Source organism: Papio anubis, chromosome 9 (genome assembly GCF_008728515.1).
Source record: "Papio anubis isolate 15944 chromosome 9, Panubis1.0, whole genome shotgun sequence".
In the NCBI taxonomy this organism is placed as follows: Eukaryota; Metazoa; Chordata; class Mammalia; order Primates; family Cercopithecidae; genus Papio; species Papio anubis.
The window spans coordinates 105,517,867-105,541,382 of NC_044984.1; the positions used below are offsets into that span (position 1 = coordinate 105,517,867).

Consider the following 23,516-nt stretch of genomic DNA (forward strand, 5'->3'; position numbering starts at 1 on the left):
TGAAAAGGTCCTGCTTGGGGAGTCCAGTGACCTGGGTTCAAATTCTAGCTGCACCATTCACTTGCTGTGTGACCTTGAGCAGGCCAGCCCCTCTTGGGGCCTCAGTTTCCCCTTCTGTAAACTCAAGGAACTGGAGAGATGGTTTCTGAGAGGTCCCATCCAGAACTAATGTTTTCTGAACATGGACCAGAGGTCTCCCGCCATCACATTTTTATTTAGTCTGTAAAGTCTTTTGAACTTTATGGTGAGTTGCCAATATTTAGCATCTCAGATGATTTCACCTAAAAATTGGATTTCCGGTGTCTTTTGAGAATATTTGGTAGCTTGTGCAACCCAGAGGTTCCGTGCTTATGCTACCGTCATCAGCTAGAGCAGAGCACGTCACTTCATTGGTGGGGCTTGCATTGTCCCAGCCTCCCTTGTAGTTGCTTCCTGCCTGGCCTGGTGGGCATTTGAGTTCACCACCTGTGACCCAGATTCTCAGAAGTTTCCTTCTCCATGGCTCAGCCTTGCACCCATGGCCCCTTATGGTCCAGTCTACTAGGCCTGTGTCTCCTCTGAAGGTCCCCGACATACATCAGTCTATCAATCAGTGGCTCAGGAAAGCCCCAGGGATCCAGAATCAGGGGCGGAAGCAACACATTATTATTTGCATAATGAAGGGGTTTATTCTTTACCTGCCCATAAGTCTTCAGCCCATCTCTTCCTTTCCTGTGCTGTCTGGGGCACCCCCTCCCCACACTGTCTAGTCCCTCAGTGCCTCCCATGGGGATTACTGGTAGCTGTGGCTGATTGTGATGGGGGAGTCACACCAGCAGATCTCACAGGAAACTGGAGGATTAGGTTTGGAGTCTCAGGACACGTGCTTCTTAAGGCTTCCCTCTTATGTGCCAGGGAGAAGAATACGTAGGAGTTTGCCAGGCTAGCCCAAGTTGCTGGGATCCTCAGGTCATTCATGAAAGCCAGGAAATTAGGGTCTGGAAATAGGAGGCTCAGGGTGACTGGGACAAACTTCTCCTCTGAAGACAGCCCACTTCCATAGAGTTCCTCAAACATCTGCACAGCTCAAATGGGGTAGAGACCCAGCCTAGACTGCAGAAACTGCACATTCCGGTGAGGAAGGAGAGTCAAGTACACAAGTGGCATTGCTAAAATGCAAAAGGCAGTCTTCACTGGAGAGGTGGCTACAGGGTAGGGTCACGGAAACCTGAAGGAGGCTGCCCCGGGCAACACCTTGAAGGGCAGTAGGTTTTTAAGGAAGGACTTCCATGTAGTGCTAAGCATGGAGAATTCAGGTTACCTCTCCAGCCCCCACCCCACCCCAAAGTGTGACCTGGGATGGACTACCTGTCTCACAAGACATTTTGCATAAAAGACCATTCTGTGATCAAACCCATTTGAGAAATGCCACTTCCTTTGTCTTCTGGAAATTCCCTGCATGCATTATGAAAGACTCCAGAAAGTCCTGCAGGAAAGAAACCCCTTGGACTTGACATTTCCCAGTCTGGTGTGGCTTGGTACCCCTATTTGTGTGTGTCCCTTGTGAAATCCAATGGAGTTCAGGCCCCACGGGACATGCTTGGGAAATGCTGAGCCAGGGACAGCAGCGAGCTATAAGCAGGGGCCATGGGGGCGTCCCACCTGGCACTGTAGTGAACTCTTTGCTGATCTCTTTTTCAGGAAATCAGAGAGATGGTGGCTCCTGTATTAAAAAGCTTCCAAGCCGAGGTAAGACCCAGGGCCCACAACATGTCAGAAAAGTGCCCCCCATGGCTCCCCCTCCTGTCCCACCTAGAGTTGCCCAAGGGGGCCAGCAGCCTCCAGAAGCTTTGGAGAAGCTTCCCTGTCCCCATTGCAAACTCTGTGCCCTTCCCTCTGGTGTCCCATCCCAATGGTGTAGTGATAAGAATTGGTTCTCTGTTCAGTTTGACAGAATTCAAGTCTGATTCCAAGAAATCTCCCTCTCCCTAGACTTTGCCCAACCTTACACTGGCTCTGCTACATGTAAGATCTGTGACCTTGGGGCATACACAGTGGCTCACACCTGTAATCCCAGTGCTTTGGGAGGCTGAAGTGGGAGGATCACTTGAGGCCAGAAGTTCAAGACCAGCCTAGGCAGCATAACAAGAACGCTATCTCTACAAAAAAATTAAAAATTAGCTAGTCATGGTGGCACGTGCCTGTAGTCCCAGCTACTCTGGAGGCTGAGGTGGGAGGACTACTTAAACCCGTCACGTTGAGGCTGCAGTGAGCCATGATCCTACCACTGCACACCAACGTGGGTGACAGAGTGAGACCCCGTCTCTAAAACAATAAAAAATAAAATTTAAGAAAAATCTATGACCTTGAACAAACCTACCTCACCTTCCAGGCTTGGTTTCCTATCTTTAAAATCAGATATTGGTACGAGATGACCTTTGCCCTCTCTTGGCATTCTGCTCTTCTTTGATTCTCTGAGGCAGCCTTGCAGATAAGTCCACACAGTTACCAGCCCAACCAGAAATTCTTTGCACCAGCCCACTGTTTGAGTATAAAAGTGACATTGTCCGCATTCGTTCCTGCCAACCCGCTGAGCCCTAGTTCCTTTGCTGTCCTCGGTAAATAATTTATCTTGCTTTATGGAAGCCCTGTGATCAGGGTGAACCGCCCCCATTTCTCCTCTTTGCTTGCCTTCGTAACCAAGAGTATGATAATGTCCATTTGGCTGGCTGGCACAGGAGGCAGGCCAAGAAAAGACTGGAATCATGCGGGTCCAGGGATTTCTAAAGCGTTCCATCTTGAGGGGGCTCTTCTCAGGCTTTCCGGGGCTCAGGCAGGACCCCAGAAGGATTGGCCACACTCGGAGCTCACCAGAGGGGATGCATTTTAAGTCTGTCATCCACCAAGCGCCACATTACTTTAAATATGTCTCTTTGGAACCACATAAGCACATAAGGCAATATTAAAGTAAACAATAACTGGATTTACACAAATGTCGCTGATTTCCATATTTTTCATCCTTTCATTTTATTACCGAGTTGACTGATGTGCTTATTTATTTATAGGGCCATCCGGTATTGATTCATTTGGTTGCAAGGTGCCTGGGCTGGGAAGAAAACAACCAGAAAGACCAATAATGTTAGGAATGGGGGTTTTCATGACTTTGTGTTACAAAAAAAAAATAGAGGTTCCCATCTACCAACTCCTAGTCCTAGGAGAGCCGCTCAGCACACAAGCTACCTATAGCAACTGATCCCTCTGCCCAATCTAAAGACAGGCATTGAGCTGTTTGTAGAGCGCATCACTTTCTCAACTGTTTCCTTGCTTGAGTTGGTGTGAACAGAGCTTCCATTGGCCTCTTAGAACCTCAGTTTTCCCTATCTGTTAAATGGGAGTATAAAGACACTGGCAAGTCTTTTCATGTTGTTTTGAGGATTAACTGAGATCTAATGCAGGGAAAGGGTTTAATATAATGTCTGACACACGAAGAGCTGTTAGCAGGTGAAGAGCACAGATGCTGGAGTCAGCCTGGGTTGGCATCCCACCTCTCCCACTTACTAGCTGTGTGATTTGAGGTGAGCTACTTAACCTTTCTGTGCCTCCATTTCCTCATCTGTAAAATGAGATACTAATTATACATATTTCAGGCCAGGCAGTGGCTCACCCCTGTAATCCCAGCACTTTGGGAGGCCGAGGAGGGTAGATCACTTCAGATCAGGAGTTTGAGACCAGCCTGGCCAACATAGTGGAACCCCAACTCTACTAAAAATACAAAAATTAGCCAGGTGTGGTGGCGGGCACCTGTAATTCCAATTACCCAGGAGTCTGAGACAGGAGAACCGCTTGAACCCAGAAGGCGGAGGTTGCAGTGAGCCAAGATCGCACCACTGCATTCCAGCCTGGGCAACAGAGCAAGACTGTCTCAAAAGAAAAAATGTATATATATACATATTTCACGGGGTGAGATTGAGGAAGAACAAAGTTAGCACGGATGAAGTGCTTAAAATACTGCCTTGCATATGAGAAGTCTTGGATATTTTATTATTCCTATAAGCAGTGACCTCCAATACAGGTTTACTGGGTCTCTAGTGTGCCTGAGCAACCATCTGCCACTTTCCTAACTAGGTGTTGAAGGCTTTTTATCTCAAAGAAGGGTTCCAGGGTTTGTTTGTTTTTTTCCTATAGGAGGTGGGTATGACTTATGTTAGCTTTTCAATAGGAGAAACGTTAGGTTTGGGTGATGTTTGGGAGAAGACCTGACTGCAGCATGGTAGAAAATACATGCAGATCTGACTCAGGCCTGGTCAAAACCTCAGCTCTGCTCCTAAACCAGCTGTGTGGCCTTGGGGAAGTTCCTTAACCTCTCTGGACTTCAGCTTTCCTCCTCAGCCAAATGAGGCTAACAATAAGGATTTAGAAGCCAGGTGCGGTCACTCATGCCTGTAATCCCAGCACTTTGGGAGGCTAAGGTGGGAGGATCACCTGGGGCCAGGAGTTTGAGACCAGCGTGGGCAACATAATGAGACCCCATCTCTACAAAAAAAATTTTAAATTAGCTGGGCATGGTGGCTCGTGCCTGTAGTCCCAGCTACTCAGGAGGCTGAGGTGGGAGGATCACTTGAGGCCAGGAGTTCAAGGCTGTAGTAAGCTATGATTATACCACTTCTTTCTAGTATGGGCAACAGAGCGAGACCTGGTCTCTTAAAAAAGGAGAAAGGATTCAAAAACTTTAGCAGCATGGAGACAGTCCCAGGGTCTGGCACACGGTTGGTGCTCAATAAATACTGGGACAGAGAAAGTCTTAGGCCAAAAGGAAAGACATAGCAGAATTCTCGTTTTCAAAACCCATGTGACACATTGAATAGATGCTGCTTTAATAGCTGGAGACCTTAAAGAACTTTGTTAATTTTCTTAAGAGGGCTTTCCATCGTCCCTTTAATGTACCAAGAAGACTACATTTGTCTGGAATTTTATTCCTGAAACCGCTGCTTTTCTCATGATCTATTGACTAAGCCATCGTGGCCTCTGTGTCCTCCTTGCGCCTCAGGGGAGAGACGCCGCCAAAGGAAGGTGTTAATAAAAAGCATCTTCTTCGTCCAGAAAAAGTTGCACATGCACAGGCCGTTTATAATCCAAATTTGATTTTCATTTTAATTTTTTTAATGAGGCCTCATCCTTTATGCCGCTCTCCTCTCGCAATCCACTGGGCTGTGGGCTGGCGCTGCGATTCCCAAGTGGGTATTAATCACCTCCTGGAAATATTCTCTGGGGCAAACACCGTCCCAAGTCACATAAACTAGCCCATAAAATGCCAGGGCTGAGTATCACACCCGTCATTCCTTCTTCCCAGTGCAGGCCTTTCCTTGAACTATACCATGTTCAGTTTCATGGTATATACCATGAAATATACCATGTTGAAAAAAGATACCATGTTATTCCTGAATTTTGCTTCACCAGCCCTGGCGTGTTCAGAATCTGGGCATACTTCTTATCTTTTTATATTATATATGTGTGGATCTATCTTTTCTTTCTTTCTGTGTATGTGTGTGTGTGTGTTTGTGTGCGCGCGTGCACCCGCTTGTGCCGGTGGGAGGGGGCGGAGAGGAAGTGAATTTGCCCTGCTGTGAATCAAGGAAGCTTCTCTGTCTGCCTTGATTGCTTAAAGGACAGTTTTGATTTCTCCTGTTCAGGGAAACAAAGACAGCCGGAGAAGGTGGCTTAATGGAGACAGCTTGAAATGGCCAAAGTTTGAATATCCTTGCGTACAGAGAAAAGAGCAAGACGAAAGCCTCGCTAATTATAAAAGTTGCTTTATGAAAGATAATTCAAAGCAATAATTTAGCAAACATAATCAAGTCGCACAGATGGGGTTGTTGATGGATGGATTGCAACATGCAATTAGCAGTTCTCGCAGTTACATATCATTAACCCTCCGAGCACAAAAATTATTTTCTCATTATTAGTTGAAAAGGTAAAATTAAGCTGACTAGACAGTAAAGGAACAAACTACAATTAATTACCTTCATTTATTACAGTCATTATTTTAAACTTATTTTTACTTGGAGGGAGACATGAAAACATCTAAATTAAAAGTTTTGTTATGCTAACTCAGAGGTGAAACTTTTCTGAAGCGTGTGTGCACCGGCCCAGCTTGAGATTTTCTTTTTCTCTGCCGCCTTTTTCTTCCATCATGAAGGGAATGTGGCCTGTATGGTGGAAAACCTTTTGGGTTGGATTGGAACAGAGACATTCACTTGGGCCTGATTGAAACGCAGTAGTTGGGGCCGGGCGCGGTGGCTCAAGCCTGTAATCCCAGCACTTTGGGAGGCTGAAACGGGTGGATCACGAGGTCAGGAGATCGAGACCATCCTGGCTAACATGGTGAAACCCCGTCTCTACTAAAAAGTACAAAAAACTAACCGGGCGAGGTGGCGGGCGCCTGTAGTCCCAGCTACTCGGGAGGCTGAGGCAGGAGAATGGCGTGAACCCGGGAGGCGGAGCTTGCAGTGAGCTGAGATCCGGTCACTGCACTCCAGCCTGGGCCACAGAGCGAGACTCCGTCTCAAAAAAAAAAAAAAAGAAACACAGTAGTTTGGGGACCAAGTGGGCCGACCTGGCCTCTGACGCCCAGGGGAGGTTAGACACCCAAGGTCTGAACCCCACCCTAACACTGACAAGCTTATGTGACCTTGGTGAGTGACTTTATGTCTCTGAGCCACTGTTTCCTCATCTATAAATAGGGTCAGCTTGTACAATTGCATGAGATTCGTGACATTCTGTGTGTCAAGTGGCCAGTGAGTCACTTGTTGCCAACATGGTGGGCGTGCATGGTTGCGTGGGACTGAGAATGTTCTCCCTCTAACAACTCAGGGTCTGGGGAAATTCGTGTGGCATGATCATCTTCTAGGTGCTTAGAGAGAGGGTCAAAGATGCATTAGATCATCAGTTGAGTCCATGTAATCGTTTATTCACCGCAACAAGCATTTATTGAGTAGCTGCTGCATACTAGGCAGGGTTCTAGATGCTAGCCCAGTGATGGTCACAACTCAGTGGTCACCTCGACCCCTCTTGGTATGAGGGAGAGCAAGCATTTTTGCAGTACCCAGAAGAAGGACTTCCCAAAGAAGACAAGGCTACCCTTCTGTTGGCACCATGCAGGTCCGCTCAACAGATCCTTGTGGAGAACCTTCTGTGTCCCGGGCTCTGTGTGAGGACTGTTGCAGATCCAAAGATGGTGAGACACCATCCCTGCCCTCAAGGATGTCCCTAGGATTCCACATGGAATCCTTTAAAGAAAGAAAAAGAAAAAATGTCTATAGGAACCGAGTCCCTGTGATTCTGAAATAATATCCAGGAGCCCAAGGGAGGCCATCGGTTCCATCCCAGAGGTTCTACTTGTTTGCTGCACTTCACATTGACACCCTGCCCCCATGACAGCAACGGCAGTGTCTCCATCCCATGCACATCTGCCATGTGTCCCTGCATTCCCCGCCAAGAGATGGAGTCTGTGTCTCCATACTTTGAATCTGCTCCTGTGCCTACTTTGACCAGTAGAACATGGCGGAGGTGACACTGTGCCATGATCCAGTGTAGCCTTTAGCCTTCCTGCTGGCTCTCCCCACCACACCTCTCCAAACCCATCCTTTATGTGAGAAGTGTGACTACCTGGAGACCACCCTGTGTGAGAAGCCCAGCCTGCATGGAGAGAGTCTGAGGGATAAGACAGTACATGGAGGAGAGGCCAGTCTGCTGAGGTACCAGACTGGAGTCAGGGGCCATGGTGGACGTCCAACCCAGTTGAGCCATCAGATGACTGCAGCCCCAACTGCCATCTGACTGTGAGCACCTGGTTCATTCACACCTCAGAGTGTCAGTGCTTGCCATACCCTCTGCCTGAAATGCTCTTCCCTGCACCATCTCTTTGCTGGATGAGCTCCTTTCAAATATCAGGTCCTGGGGAGCAGGGAACCCTCCCTGACCACCCCAGCCCTCCATCAACCCTGGAGCCCCTCGCATTCACTGGTGCTTAGCATCATCTGTTTTTATGCATCTGCCTAAAGCTAGTGGCTCGAGACTACTGTAAGGACTTTGACTGCAACTCTGAATAAGGTGGGAGTCATGGGAGGCTTTAGAGCAGAGGAGTGTCCAGCTCTTACTCAGGTTTTAACAGGATCCCTCTGGCCACTAATCTGATAATATGGGGGCCCTGGTCTCTCAGAGATGACCGAGAGGAGAGATCATTCCTCCATCCTTCCTGCCCCAGGCCCAGATGCTTTCTGAGACACTGAGGTTTTTCTGCTTTTCCCACCAAGACAATCGTGGGTGGGGAAGGATAGTCCTAACCTAGGAGAAGACCTTTCTGGTGGGTCAGCACCTGTGCTCGCAGCCAGGCTTCCTGAGAGGGGAGGGGAGGATTTCCTCACAGCTGAGATCACCCGAGATGTGCACGTCCCTCCCTACTCTGGCCCCGAGCCCCACCAGCCCCATGTGCTGCATCCTTCTTTGGTTTCTGTGCCCTGCTTCTGCTCCGCGTCTGCCTGCAAACTCTTGCTCTTCCGTTTGAGCTGAAATTTAATTACAGGGCTTTTTTTTTTTTTTTTTTTTTTTTTGCCTTTTAACATTATTTGCTCTTCCAGCTGTCTTTGATGGCATAATTCTCTCACTCCCTAAACTACCCTTTACCCTGGTGCTCCTGGCACTGGTATGACTATCCCTTTGTAAACAGGGCCCCCTTAGAACCACAACAGATATTAGACGTGTGCAGTTCTGACAGTAGGGGAGGCCACAGGGAGCAGGGGAGGCCACAGGGAGCAGTGGCCTTGCTGGCTGGTGAGGCCACCCTGGGGGATGAGCAGTAGGGGCAACTGTGGCTTTTGGGGCCAAATTGACTCAGGCTTTCATTTTAGCTCGTCTGCTTCCTGGCTGTGTGACCTCGGGCAAGGCACATAACTTCTGTGGCTTTCACTTTCCTCTGCTTTTACTGTTTTTTGTTGTTGTTGTTGTTTTGTTTTGTTTTGTTTTTTGGTTTTGTTTTTGTTTTTTTGAGACAGACTTGCTCTGTCTCCCAGGCTGGAGTGCATTGGTGCAATCACATCTCACTGCAACCTCCGCCTCCCGGGCTCAAGCGATCCTCCCACCTCAGCCTCCCAAGTAGCTGGGACTATAGGCGCACAACACCACACCCAGCTAATTTTTGTATTTTTTTGTAGAGATAGGGTTTCACCATGTTGCCTGGGCTGGTCCTCTGTTTTTAAATGGTGGTAATAGTACCCATTTCATAGGAGTGATGGGAGTGCTCGATGAGTTGATACTTGAAAAGCCCCAAGAACAAAGCCCACCACATGGTGAATGCTTCGTGAGCATGAGTTGGCATTCCCAGCAGGTGCGCTGAGACTAGGTATATCACGTTTATCCCTCCCATGAGCCCCATGATGAAGTTTCTGCTCCTACCCATTGCTCAGGTGAGATGACTGAGGCTCAGCCCGCAGGCCATGGTAGTGAGTGGGAACTCGGGCAGGGACACCGGCTGGCAAGGTTTATCCATCACTTAGGGGGATGCCTCTTGTGTCACCTCCTCTCAGCAACGCAGCCAGGGAGGCAGAGCTGGTATCATCCCCTTTTATAGATGTAAAACCAGGGCTCAGAGAGGTAAAGTGGCTTGCCTGAGCTTACACAGCGATTCATCAGCTGAACAGAGAGCAGAAGATGTGAACCTCAGCTTAGAGGGCCAAACGGGCCCCTTGAGGGATCTGGGGGTGCAGAAGGAGCTGAGGCTGGTGATTCTAGATTAGGGCCCAGCTGGAGATCTGCAGGTGGTTAGGGCCAGAAAGGAGCTCATCACTCAGCCAGGCCAGGCCTTTTAGATGTTTCTTTGCTGAACTGTTCTTTCAGGCAGGATCTGCCAGGAAAGCCCACCGCATACAAAGAGCTGTGATTCGAGCCCAAGTCTGCATATCCAGCCCAGAACTTGGTGCATAATAAGTGCTCAATAAACAGGAGTGTTGCTTGCAGCTCACATCAGATATAATGAGGAGAAGACCTCCCATTCTCTCTACTACCCCCGACACGCACATGTGCACACACATGACCCGCCCTCTTTCCTCTGCCGGAGTGCAGTGGCGCAATCTTGGCTCACTGCAACCTCTGTCTCCTGGGTTCAAGCAATTCTCGTGCCTCAACCTCCCAAGTAGCTGGGACTGCAGGAGTGCACCACCACACCCAGCTAATTTTTGTATTTTTTGAAGAGACGTGGTTTCACCATGTTGGCCAGGCTGGTCTCGAGCTCCTAGCCTCAAGCAATCCTCCTGCCTCTGCTTCCCAAAGTGCTGGGATTACAGGCGTGAGCCACCGCGCCCGGCCTCCCCATCCTCCTTCCTCTTTGATAACATAGTTGCTTTGATGGTGCATCGTCCTTGGCTGCCCATAACCAAGTCTTGCCCCTCTGGAAGTCTGCCCTGCCCGGCTTGGGGTAAAACTTAACGATAAACTGAATGAACGTCCTTCCGAATTTAATATTAAGAACCCACCAAAGCATTATTGAACCTGTCACGCCATATTACAACCAAATTAAGAACCAGCAGCAATCCTCTTTCATTCGGTATTATATGCCTTATAAAGTAAATTATTAATGCTTTTTCCCCCCCAGTTAAGCAGTTATTTGCAGTTGTTCCGGGTATTTCTCATTAGAAATAACATCATCTAAAGAACGATATTGATTGATTTTTTTAATCTTGGAGTCATGGACGTGAACCACATATTTATATGACATTCCCTTTAACTAGAATTCTCGCGCTTTATTTTTATATTATTGATCTTTTTGACACGAATTGCTTTTTGGCCTTGTGCGAATGTTGTAAGCTTTCCGCCTGCAGAGGAATGGGCTGGCGTCTGGGCCGGGCTGGGAAGAGTGATCGCTCCAGCCGCGTGGCAGTAACATTCCCGCACATTTAACAACAATTAGTCTGTGCCGACGCCATGGTAGGCTTTCGTGTATGAAAATTTACAAGCCTTTTAATGGACTGCATTATGGAAGGCCGTGCGGGGCCAGTCAGTGGGGAGATAAGGCCGCTGGGCGTGCATCCATCTCATGGCTCAGTCGGCCCAGTGTCTCTCAGTGCTCATGTCTGCCTCCTGGGAGGTGGGAGATGCAAGATGGAAGCTACTGTGACAGCCCCACCGACACCAGCGTGGGTCATGTGGCCACTCGTGCAGTCCTGCGTTTATCTGGTCAGTAGATGTTTGTTGAGCACCTACTAGGTGCCAGGTGTGGCGCTAGATGCAGGGGCTAAGGTGGTAAACATTACTATTTACTCATGCATTCAGGAAGAATTTGAGTACCCACTGGGTGTCAGGAGCAGCACTTAATTCCGGGGGTGAAAGGGTGAGTGCAGATTCCTCGTTCATCTGGAGCCTGTGGCAGTGGAGAAGTGACTTAAGCTTAGAGTCGCCTGGAGCCGGGTTCAAATTGCAGTGCTGCCGATTGCCAGGTTCTTCAGTGAACCTCAGTTTTCTTGTCTGTAAAATGGGGACCTACCGCCTAGGAAGGCTGGGTGGATTCGGTGCAGATCAAGAGCTTGTTGCAGAGTAGAGAGGATCATGGTGATTCAGTGTTGCTGCCAGCTGAGCTCTGGACACTCTTTCTGTTCTCTCCAAAACCTAAGGTTCCAGACGTACATCCCGCCTTCCCACTGGGCTTCAATCCTCGTAGCTCCTAGGGTTGGGGCAGCCTGGTGTCCCCCTCCTGCTCACTCTGGCTTTCTCCTGCATTTTCTTGTTGGAAAACCAGCCAGGGCAGCCAGCTGGGGGCAGGCCGTGATGGAGTCTTCCTAGAGGGCACACCCCCAGGGATGCCCTCACCCCTCCAACGAGCCCCCCCAGAGCACACCCCTGCCTCCCTCCTGAGACCTTCATTTCACAGCATGTATTTGGCACCTGTTGTCTACAAGGGTGAGTGCCAGGCTTCAGGGATGTGGCAACGGGTGGCCCCAGATACCTTTCCTGTCCTCACAGCATACACGACCTCATGGGAGAGACAGATGGACCCACACACCCCCAGACAGCGCCAGTGACAATCACGTTATGGTTGAGTTTCACAAGGTCAGGATATGGGGATGGGAGAGAGGAACCAGCCCACCCATTTCCTCATTGAGAAATGCTTTCTGGAGCCCCACTATATGCAGACCCTGTGCAGTGTCCTGGGGATAGGCAGGGAACAAGACGTATGCCCCTGTCTCTAAGCTAAAAGTACAGTGAGGGACATGCATACTTACGTCATGCATAGGAGTTACCTAAAAGATAGTATAGCACAGTGGTTAAGAGTGTGGCTCTGGAATCAGACTGCCTGGGTTCAAATCCCAGCTTTGCTACTTATTACAGTCATCCCTCTGAATACATGGGGGATTGGTTCCAAGACCTGCCCCACACCCAAAACCATGCAAGTCCCCCTGCATATAGGAAAACCTGGCTCTGCATATGTGCAGGTTTCACATCCAGTGAAAACTATGGTGTGTGTGTGTGTGTGTATTTTTTTTGGGACAGAGTCCCACTCTGTCTCCCAGATTGGAGTGCATTGTTGCAATCTCAGCTCACTGCAACCTCCACCTCCCATATTCAAGCGATTCTCCTGCCTCAGCCTCCTGAGTAGCTGGGATTACAGGCCTGTGCCACCACGCCTGGCTAATTTTGTATTTTTAGTAGAGACGGGGCTTCACTGTGTTGACCAGGCTGGTCTCGAACTCCTGACCTCAGGTGATCCGCTTGCCTTGGCCTCCCAAAGTGCTAGGATTACAGGCGTGAGCCACTGTGCCAGGCTTTAAAAACTATGTTTTTTATTGCATTTGGCTGAAAAAAAAAAAAAATCTGTGTGTCAACAGACCTGCGCAGTTCAAACTTATGTTGTTCAAGGGTCAACTGTAATCTGTGACTGGGGCACTTTTCTTTTTCTCTGTGCCTTGATGTCTTCATCTGTAAAATGGAACTCATTGTCGTCCGTAAAATGGGATTTGCAAGCCACTGCAGGGTGACCCCAGTAAACCACCATAGACAATCTTTGTACCAAGTGAGAACAGAGGTACAAATGGTACTTCACCTTATAGGTGAAGGTGAAGATCAGATGAGGTAATAGATGTAAAGGCGTAGAACAGTGCCTGATGCAGAGAAAGCTTAGATCAGTGTCAGAGGCTGCGATTACCATGATTATTACAATTAAGATGATTATGACTCTGAAATAATCCCCCGGTGTATTGACTAATTGTGGAGGTGCTGACTGCTGCCTCCACAAAGGCAAAGTGCAGTTGCACCCAGAAAGGGCCCCCACTCTTGGCCTAGCTCAGAGGCAGAGGGCTGGACTGTGTGACCCCCTAGGTTCATTGTCAGAATGGGTCCCCTGAAGCAACACCTCCAAATTTAGATACAGAAGGAACCTTTCTAGATGTAGGTGTCCTCTCTGAGGTGGGCCCTGCGAGAGACCTTCAGACATCCGATATCACAATCAAACCTCCCAGATGCCCTGAACAGCAGGAATGAGGCCCAGAGAGAGTGAGAAACCCACCTTAGGTCACACAGCCAGGAGAAGGATAGGCCCGGGTGAGGTCACTTCCTCTCTAGCCTGTCTCCTGTTCCATAAAATGGGTTCTTGTAACATCTACCTTGTTTATCCTGGGGGAATGGGTGAAGAACCAATGTGATCACCCAGTTGAAAGAAATTTGCCTAGCTGGGTATGGCGCCTCACACCTGTAAGCCCAGCACTTTGGGAGGCCAAGGTGGAAGGATTGTTTGAGCTCAGGAGGTTGAGACCAGGCTTGGTCTCTACAAAAAAAAATTTTTTGGCCAAACACAGTGGCTCACGCTTATAATCCTAACACTTTGGGAGGCCAAGGCAGGCCAACTGCTTGGGCTCAGGAGTTCGAGACCAGCTTGGGTAACATAGTGAAACCCCATCTCTCCAAAAAAATTAGCCAAGCATGATGGTGCACGCCTGTACTCCCAGCTACTAGGGGGCCTGAAGTGGGAGGAATGCATGAGGCCAGGAGGTCGAGGCTGCAGTGAACTGAGATCGTGCCACTGCGCTCCAGCCTGGATAACAAAGTGAGACCCTGTCTCAAAAATAAATAAATAGATAGATAGATAGATAAAATCATTTCCAGCTACTCCAAAGGCTGAGACGGGAGGATTGCTTGAGCCCAGGTCGAGGCTGCAACAGTGAGCAATTATCATGCCACTGGACTCCAGCCTGGGTGACAGAGCAAGACCCTATCTCAAAAGAGAGACAGAGAGGGAGGGAAGGAAGGAAGCAGGAGAGGAAGGGAGGAGAGGAATGGGGAGGGGAGGAAGGGGAAGGAAAAAGAGATTTGCCAACCAAAGTAGGAATCACAGGTGAGTTCCAGAGCTGAGTGTGAGGCTGCCTGTGTGCTGCCTACAGCAGTGTCTTTCTCTAGAATCTTTCACTACTCAGTGTGGTCACCAGGCCAGCAGCATCCACATCGCCTGAAAGTACCTTAGAAGTGCAGTCTCCATCCCCTACCTCCATGTCCCAGACCTCTAAAACCAAGATCTGTAGTTTAACAAGGTCTGCTGGTGATTATGGGGCACATGAAAGTTTGAGACACTCGACCTCAGAGCCCACTGACTTCCAACCCTGGCTGCCCAGTGGAATCCCCTGCAAGTTTTAAAAAATACCAAGACCTGGGTCCCAGCTCACAGTGGCGGGTGTTCTTGGTCTGGCATGAGGCTTGAGCGTCAGGATTGTAAAAGCTTCTGGTGATTCACAGGTTTGAGAGCCCCTGCCCTGAAACTCACCATCTAGCAGAAGAGACAGACCTGTGGAAATAACCAGGGGAGTGCTGGTAAATGCTGAACAACTGGCTGGCTGGGAGGAGCCCGGATCTGTGGCATCTGCTCATTTCTGTGGTGTAAATATTCCCACCATGGCCAATTTCAAGCTGCAAACATGATGTCGTTGACAGGGGGCTGGGAAGAGATGTGCAGAACATTATTATAGAGTATTTCCAGCACATACACAATAGATGCAAAAATCCTCAGAGCACAGACAGCAGTGGAATGTAGTCAAATAATTAGGAAGTCATGAGCATTGAGTATGTATTGCCTTTTTTTCAAATTTGTGTTGTGGTAAAATACATGTAACATAAAATTTACCGTCGTAACCATTTTTAAGTGTACAGTTCAATGAGTTAAGTACATTCATGCTGTTATGCAACAACCAGCCCCATCCATCTCCAGAACTCTTTTTATCTTGCAAAACTGAAACCTCTACCCATTGAATATGAATTCCCCCCATTCCTCTCCCCCAGCCCCTGGCACCCGCCATTCTACTTTCTGTCCCTATGCATTTGACTACTCCAGGGACCTCCTATAGGTGGCATCATACAGTATTTGTCCTTTTGTGACTGGCTTATTTGGCTAAGCTTTATGTCCTCAAGGTTCGCACATGTGGTATTACATTTATATTTAACAAAATTTGTTTAGTTGTAGGTTTATATGATTTAGTTTTATGGCTATGTTTAACAACCAGATTGCAAAATTTCTGAAAACATAAAATTGCTTTGTAAGCCACTGCAGGGCTGACCCCAGTAAACCACCACAGAGAATCTTTGTAACAAGCGAGACCAGAGGTACAAATGGCATGCTTTAGGTCAGAGGTCAGCAGACTGTGGCCGTTGGGCTAAAGCCTATCTTTGTAAATAAAGTCTTATTAGAACACAGTCCATTTGTATCCATGGATTCCATGAATTCAACCAGCCTCAGATCAACAATATTTTTTAAACCACTAAAGAGTAATAGTACAACAATTAAAAATAATATAAATTTTAAAAATACAGTGTAACAGCTATTTATGTAATATTTACATTTTATTAGGAATCATAAGTCATCTAGAGATGATTTAAAGTATACAGGAGGGGCCAAGTGCAGTGGCTTATGCCTGTAATCCCAGCACTTTGGGAAGCTGAGGCAGGTAGATCATGAGGTCAAGAGATCGAGACCATCCTGGCCAACATGGTGAAACCCTGTCTCTACTAAAAATACAGAAATTATCTGGGCATGGCGGCGCATGCCTGTAGCCCCAGCTACTCAGGAGGCTGAGGCAGGAGAATTGCTTGAACCTGGGAAGCAGAGGTTGCAGTGAGCTGAGACCGCGCCACGGCACTCCAGCCTGGCGACAGAGTGAGACTCCGTCTCAAAAATAAATAAATAAATAAATAAATAACAAAGTATACAGGAGGGTTGGGCACGATGGTTCATACCTGTAACCCCAGCAGTTTGGGAGGCTGAGGCAAGAGGATTGCTTGAGACCAGCATGGGCAACATATTGATACCCCTTCTCTACAAAATTTTTTTGAAAATTAGCTGGGCGTGGTGGTGCACACCTGTAGTCCCAGCAACTCGAGAGGCTGACGCGGGAAGATTGCTTGAGCCCAGGAGTTTGAAGCTGCAGTGAGCTGTGACTGTACCACTGTACTCCTGGGCAACAGAATAAGACCTTGTCTCAAAAAATAAAATATAATATAAATAAAAGTATACAGGAGGATATGCATAGATCATATGCAAACAATACACCATTTTGTATAAAGGATTTGAGCATTGGAGGATTTTGGTATCGTCAGGGGGTCCTGAAACCATCCCCATGGATACTGAGGGATGGCTGTTGTTAGATCAGAACCTGTCTAGCCCACAAAGATTAATATATCTGACCCCTTACGGGGAACGTTTGCCAGCCTCTGCTTTTAGGTGTAGAGGGAATGTGAGAAATTTAATCACCTTATTCATTCACTTATTCATTCATTCATTTGTTTAGCAAATATTTACAGAGCACCTACGCCTGGCACTGCTATAGACACAGAAGCAAGTAAGACCAAGATGATTCCCTCACAGAGCTAACCTTTTGGCGGGAAGACAGATGTAAATATATAATTCCAGCTGCACCAGGGAGCTTCCTGGGGCTATGAGAGCGTCCTGGGATGTCAGGGAGGGCTTCCGGGAGGAAGTGACCTGTGTGTGAATTGAAGCAAGAGTAGGGACATTCTAGCCACAGGAAGAGCGGACCGGCATGCCAGATAAAAGGAATAGCAGGTACAAATGCCCCAAGGCAGGAAGCAAGTGGGAATTGCAGGGCCTGAAAGCCAATGAGAGGTGGTCTGAGCCCCCAGGTATGCTTCTGTGCCCTGGCCCCTAGTCTCTCCAGATCTGCTTTGCCAAGCACAGCATCACCTTGAGCCAGGTATCCCTGGCTCACTGGCCCCCATCGCCTCCCCACCCTTGAAGACCGCCTCTTAAATTCTGTTTATTCTCCCACCTGGCCCTGGAGTCCACACTGCAACAGACAAAGGTTCTTATTTATTTCCTCCCTGAGGTTTATAAACTCCTGCCCTATAATAAAATCACTCTCACCACAAGCACAAAATAATAACACTTAATTAAAATACATAAAACCAAAGACTGGCAGAATCCAGTGAAGATTAAAATCAACTGAATCCTACAGCCCAGAACTCAGCAGAGGTCCTGCCCTGAGACCCAGGGACTGAGACACAGAGGTGGGGTGAGGGAGATGGGAGGGGGCGGGGGAGCAAGGGGAGTTCCTATTTCTTGAGCACTGATTGAGTGTCATACTCAGGGCTGGTTATCCAACATCTGGGCTGTTACAGAATATTCTGGAGAATCCTGAGAACATTGTGGTTTTTTTTACAAAGGGGAAACTGATACTCAGGTTGAGACACCAAGATCACATACTGAGAAGTTGAAGAGCTAGAATTTGAACCCACGCCTGTCTGCGTTAGTCAAAATGGGCTCGTCTCTGTTGTAACAACTTCAAACACAGATGAGGCTGCGTCACAGTCTAGTGCTGGTTGATGGAAGTTGTGGTGGAGGAGACTCTAATCCACGCAGTCATTCAGGGATCCAGGCGTCTCCCATCATCTGGTACGTGGGAAAAGAGGAAAACATGATGGCCCTCCTAGGAGGTTCTCAGGGGCCAAAACTGGAAGTGGTCACGTCATTTCTGCCCACATTGCTTTGGCCAGAACTCTGTTACAAAACCATACCCAATGTCAAGGCTGTAGTCTAACATTATATGCCCAAGAGCGGGTAAAAAACAGAATTAGGTGAGCACATAACCCTGTCTGGTGCCCTGTGGACTCCCTCACAGATAGAGCACCTCATTCACTGTCAGGGAACAGGACAGAGCCCTGAATACACAGCCTTGCACACGGTGGTACATTTTGGACAGATGAATGGGAATGGAACCCAAGAGTCCTGCCAAATTCAGGGAGCAGCAAAGCAGGAGCAAGGAGGGATTGTTAACAATTTGGCAGATGTTATAAAGCTCCTACTATGCATTCTTCCCTGTGCTGAGCTGGCTAGAGAAAGAGATGAACTCTGTTCAGCAAGGAGGCTGAGCCACCATTGGGATCCCATGCCCAAGGTCCACTTAAAAAAAAAAAAAGCCAATGTACAGTAGGAACAGATGTCCCAGCTGTACCAATGAGAGTGAGTAGTTTTTAGGCAGGCAATCAGAGAAGACTTCCTGGAGGAAGTGAGGTCCCAGCTAACATTAGGAAGATTGGGCAGGATGGAACATGGGGAATGAAGGGTGGTGGTGAGCACAGGCCTTGGCATCAGGCAGACCTGGGTTCAAGCCCAGTTTGAACACCGGGGAGGTGATCTGAGGCAAGCCACTTCCCCTTTCTTTTTCTTTTTCTTTTTTCTTTTTTTTTTCTGAAGCACAGTCTCCCTCTGTCGCCCAGGCTGGAGTGCAGTGGTGCGATCTCAACTCACTGCAACCTCTGCCTCCCAGGCTCAAGCATTCCTCCCACCTCAGCCTCCTGAGTGGCTGGGAATACAGGCACGCACCACCATGCCCAGCTAATTTTTGTATTTTTAGTAGAGATGCGGTTTTGCCATGTTGGCCAGGCTGGTCTAGAACTCCTGACCTCAAGTGATGCCTCCACCTCAGCTTCCCAAAGTGCTGGAATTACAGTCATGAGCCACCGTGTCCGGCCCACTTCCTCTCTTTCTGACCCTCAGTTTTCTCATCAATAAAACGGTACCTAGTACATAGGTTTGTCAAGATGTTGAATGAGCTGGTAACACATGTCAAGTGTTCAGCATGATATGTAGCACAAACAAAGCTTAAAATGAATAATTATTCCCAGATGGCTATTTAGTGAGCAGTGCTGGGAGGCCGGGTTGGGGGAGAGGACAAGGCCAGGAAACACACATGGGCAGGACACCAGGGTCCTGAATGCCAAGTTAAGTCTGCAGTTTATCTGCGGACAGAGGGAGGTACCATAGAAGCTTTTTGGATGTATAAGGAAGTATGACCCGAAACCAAGTTCCAGAAAGATCTCTCTGGAGGTATATGGGCAGGAGAGGGCTGACTCAAAGTCGGGTCGTGCTTTGGAGCACTTAAGAATGAGATGAGCAGCCAGGTGCGGTGGCTCACACCTGTAATCCCAGCACTTTGGGAGGCTGAGGCCGGTGGATCATGAGGTCAGGAGTTCGAGACCAGCCTGATCAACATGGTAAAACCCCATCTCTACTAAAAATGCAAAAATTAGCCAGGCATGGTGGTATGTGCCTGTAATCCCAGCTACTCAGGAGGCTGAGGCAGGAGAATTGCTTGAACTCAGGAGGCAGAGATTGCAGTGAGCTGAGATCGCGCCACTGCATTACAGCCTGGGCAACAGAGCAAGACTCCATCTCAAAAAATAAAGAGATGAGCACTAACGGTGGTCTGGCCTGGGACAGCGACAGAGGAGCAGCAAAGTGGAGACAGGTTTGAAAGAGTTGGGAAGTAGGGATCCAGGTTGATGTGGCAGTTGGAGACAGAGGGTCTGGGGCTCAGACTCTGGGGGCCAGTGGGACATGACACCATTAGCAGAAGAGGACCTGGCTTCAGGGAGACAAGCCCCTTTGTTGGATACCCAACCTGTGAGATTCGGTCTGGGAATCCTCCAGGAGCCAGTGGGACCTGACACAGCCCCACGTCTGCCTCTCGTCAGCCATATGACCTTAGGCAATTCATCTCCCCTCCTTGAGCCTCATCTTTCCTATCTGGAAAAGGGGGGATTCTTTGTCCCTCCTTGATAGGGTTGTTGTTGGAGGATTCCATGAAACTATGCCTAGCACATAGTAGGTGCTCAAGAAATGATCCTTGTTATCACCATCATTTTTCCCACTGAGTGAGACCAATCACTGGGCTAAAAAAGGGCTGGCGCTGGGCCAGGCACGGTGGCTCACACCTGTAATCCCAGCACTTTGGGAGGCCGAGGCAGGCGGATCATGAGGTCAGGAGATCGAGACCATCCTGGCTAACACGGTGAAACCCCGTCTCTACTAAAAAAAAAAAAAATAGCCGGGCATGGTAGCGGGTGCTTGTAGTCCCAGCTACTCAGGAGGCTGAGGCAGGAGAATGGCGTGAACCCAGGAGGCGGAGTTTGCCATGAGCCAAGATTGCACCACTGCGCTCCAGCCTGGGTAACAGAGCGAGACTCTGTCTCAAAAAAAAAAAAAAAAAAAGAAAGGGCTGGCGCTGAACCAACAGATTCCTCGAACACACTGCAGACCAAGAATACTGTTCCTAGGAACATCAGTAGCCACAGCAGCCAGATCTCCTGCATCTCAATATATATCAGTCTCTCTGCTAAGCTTGCTACACATACTGACTTTGGAAATCATTGTCACAAGCCCCTGGGATAGGGGTTATTACTATGCCTGTTGTACAGATGAGTGACTGAGGCGTAAAGATCAGGCAAGTAGGAGGTGGGACGATCAGCACAGGGGCCTCAGTTTACACAGAGCAGATCTGCTTGCAAGGTGGATAATCATGCTCAGGTCACATGGAGTGTCAGGTCCAGCTCCTGAACCCCATGCCCTGGTGTGAGACAGGGAGAGAGAGACTACAAGAGGCTTCAGGACCACAGGCTGAGGCCTGATTGGCACTGATTTAAGAGAAATGACCAGAAGACAAGAAAAATAAATAAATAATGCATCGATAGGCAATAAGAATTTTATGTTCAATATAATAGGGAGAGACCTGGGTTCAAATTCTGCCACTGCACTAGCAGCTTTGAGTTACCTGTGTTTCAGTATCCTTTTCCATGAGGATTTCAAAAATAATTGTATGAGAAATATTGTCTCCTAAAAGTGGCAAAAGCGGCTGGGTGCAGTGGCTTACGCCTGTAATCCAGCACTTTGGGAGGCTGAGGCAGGCAGATCACTTGAGTCCAGGAGTTTGAGACCAGCCTTGGCAACATGATGAGACCTCATCTCTACAAAAAATACAAAAATTAGTCAGGTGTGGTGACATGTGCCTGTAGTCCCAGCTACTTAGGAGGCTGAGGTAGAAGGATCCCTTGAGCCTGGGAGGCCGAGTTTGCAGTGAGCCGAAATTACGCCATTGTACTCCAACCTGAGTGACAGAGCAAAAACCCTGTCTCTGTAAAAAATAATAAAAATAAAAGTGGTAAAAGCTTTCCAGCGTCCAACATGAGAAAGAGTTATTATATCCATCCCCCATCACCTGACAGCTTGACCCCGAGTTATCTCAGGCTTCTGAGCTTTTGTACATTCTGTTCCTTTCTCCCAGGATGCTTTTCCTCTTCTGAGCCCCCTGGCAAATCCTCACTTGTCCTTCAAGGCTCCACTCAGATGTGGCCTTGGCTGTGAGACTTCATGATCCCCTAGGTCCCTGTCCTCACCTGGGCCTCCTGAATGTTGGTCATGCCCACCTTGCCTTCACAACCGTGCTCCCCTCAAAGGGCAACAGTGGGCTGTCCACATCCCTGTCTCTCCTGAAAATAACTCGGCATCACAGAATCCAGCCCTTTGCTTCCCAGATTAATTTACCCAGCAGCCCAAGTGAGCTCTTTAGAAACAGGTATCACATGGCATGCCTCCCTGTTTAAAGCCTCTGGGAACTTCCAGTGGTACCCAGAATGAAACCCAGACCTCCAGCCACCACCTCCAAGACCGTCTGCTCTTTAGCCCCTGCCTTGCTGCTCACTTGCGCCCCTTCCCTCTTCTCACCCGTCATGGCACTTCTTTGAAAATGCTCTCCTCACCTCAGGGACTTTGCACCAGTTCTTCCCTCTGCTCTTCCCCCGCCCCCGTTTCTCCCCCTGAATGCAGGGGTTCTGAGCGCTGGCACTATTGATACTTTGGACTGGATGATTCCTCATGGTGAGGGTGCCCTGTATAATGTAAGATGTTAGCAGTATCCCTGGCCACTCCCCACTAGATGCCAGGAGCACCTTCCTCAGCTGTGACAACCACAAATGTCTCCAGACTTTACATGTCCCCTTGGGGACCAAATCACCAAGAACCACTACCTAACACCTATGTGTCTTTCAGCTCTTTGTTCAGATGTCTCTGCCTTGGGAAGGCCTTCATGACTTACCCAAATTCAAGCAGACCTCCCCAGTACATGCCTTCCCAGGGCCTTTTACAATGCTTAGCACAGTCTGTAATTATATGTTTGCTTGCCTCATTACTCAGATAGTACTTGTCCCTCCCACTTAACCAAACGGAGGAGGCAGCATTTCATAGACTATGATGTTCTTGGGTCCCTCACACTGCCTGACACACAATAGGTGCTGAGTAAATAGTTATTAAATGAATGTTGACACATAGTAATGTTGGCAGACATTGCTATAGCCGTTTCTCTGTTCCAGACAACACTCTAGGTCTTTTGCAGATACCAGTTCATTATCCTCCATGACTCCCCTTTAAGGGAGATATTGTTATGCTCAACATTTTACAGATGAGAGGAATGAGGCACAGAGAGGTTAGGTAACTTACCCAAGGTCACACAGCTTGTAGCATATGGCAGAGACAAGATTTGAACCCAGGCAGTCTGGCTCAAGAGTCCTTGCCCTTAACCATTATTTATTAAGTGCCTACTGTGTGCCGAGCTCTGGGGATACAGCAGTGAACAAGAACTACACAACCCTAGTTTTTGTGTATATGTGAATACATACACACACACACACACACACACACACACACGAATTCCACTCAGGTCTCAAAATGTGACTCTGGACAGGTGTGGTGGCTCACACCTGTAATCCCAGCACTTTGGGAGACTGAGGCGGGTGGGTCGCTTGAGGTCAGGAGTTTGTGACCAGCCTGGCCAATATGGCGAAACCCTGTCTCTACTAAAAATACAAAAATGAGTTGGACATGGTGGTGCATGCCTGTAGTCTCAGCTACTCGGGAGGCTGAGGCTTGAGATTCCCTTGAACCTGGGAGGCAGAGGTTTCAGTAAGCCAAGATCGCACCACTGCACTCCAGTGTGAGCGACAGAGCAACACTGTGTCTCAAAATAAATAAATAAATAAATAGCTCAGTTTACAGGTGCAGACACTCAGGCACAGAGATGCTCAGACACTGGCCAAGGTCACATAGCCAGTTGGCAGCAGAACGCCTCTCCTTATTCTAGTCTTTGTGTGTGTCTCCTACTATACCATGTGTCCACAGGCTAGGAACACTTTGACAGTTTAACCAGTCAATTACAATAATATTTTTC

At 48.4% G+C, this 23,516-nt stretch overlaps 1 protein-coding gene across 5 annotated transcripts in view; it reads left to right on the forward strand.

Annotated features, from left to right (window-relative positions):
- The window catches only part of CUX2 (cut like homeobox 2), a 319,501-nt gene that overhangs the window by 184,261 nt on the left and 111,724 nt on the right, over positions 1-23,516 (forward strand). For all 5 annotated transcript variants that reach the window (XM_031650754.1, XM_031650756.1, XM_031650753.1 and 2 more), the window contains exon 3: positions 1,681-1,728. In XM_031650754.1, coding sequence (XP_031506614.1) covers positions 1,681-1,728 — 48 coding nt within the window. The remainder of the gene's footprint in view (positions 1-1,680; positions 1,729-23,516) is intronic.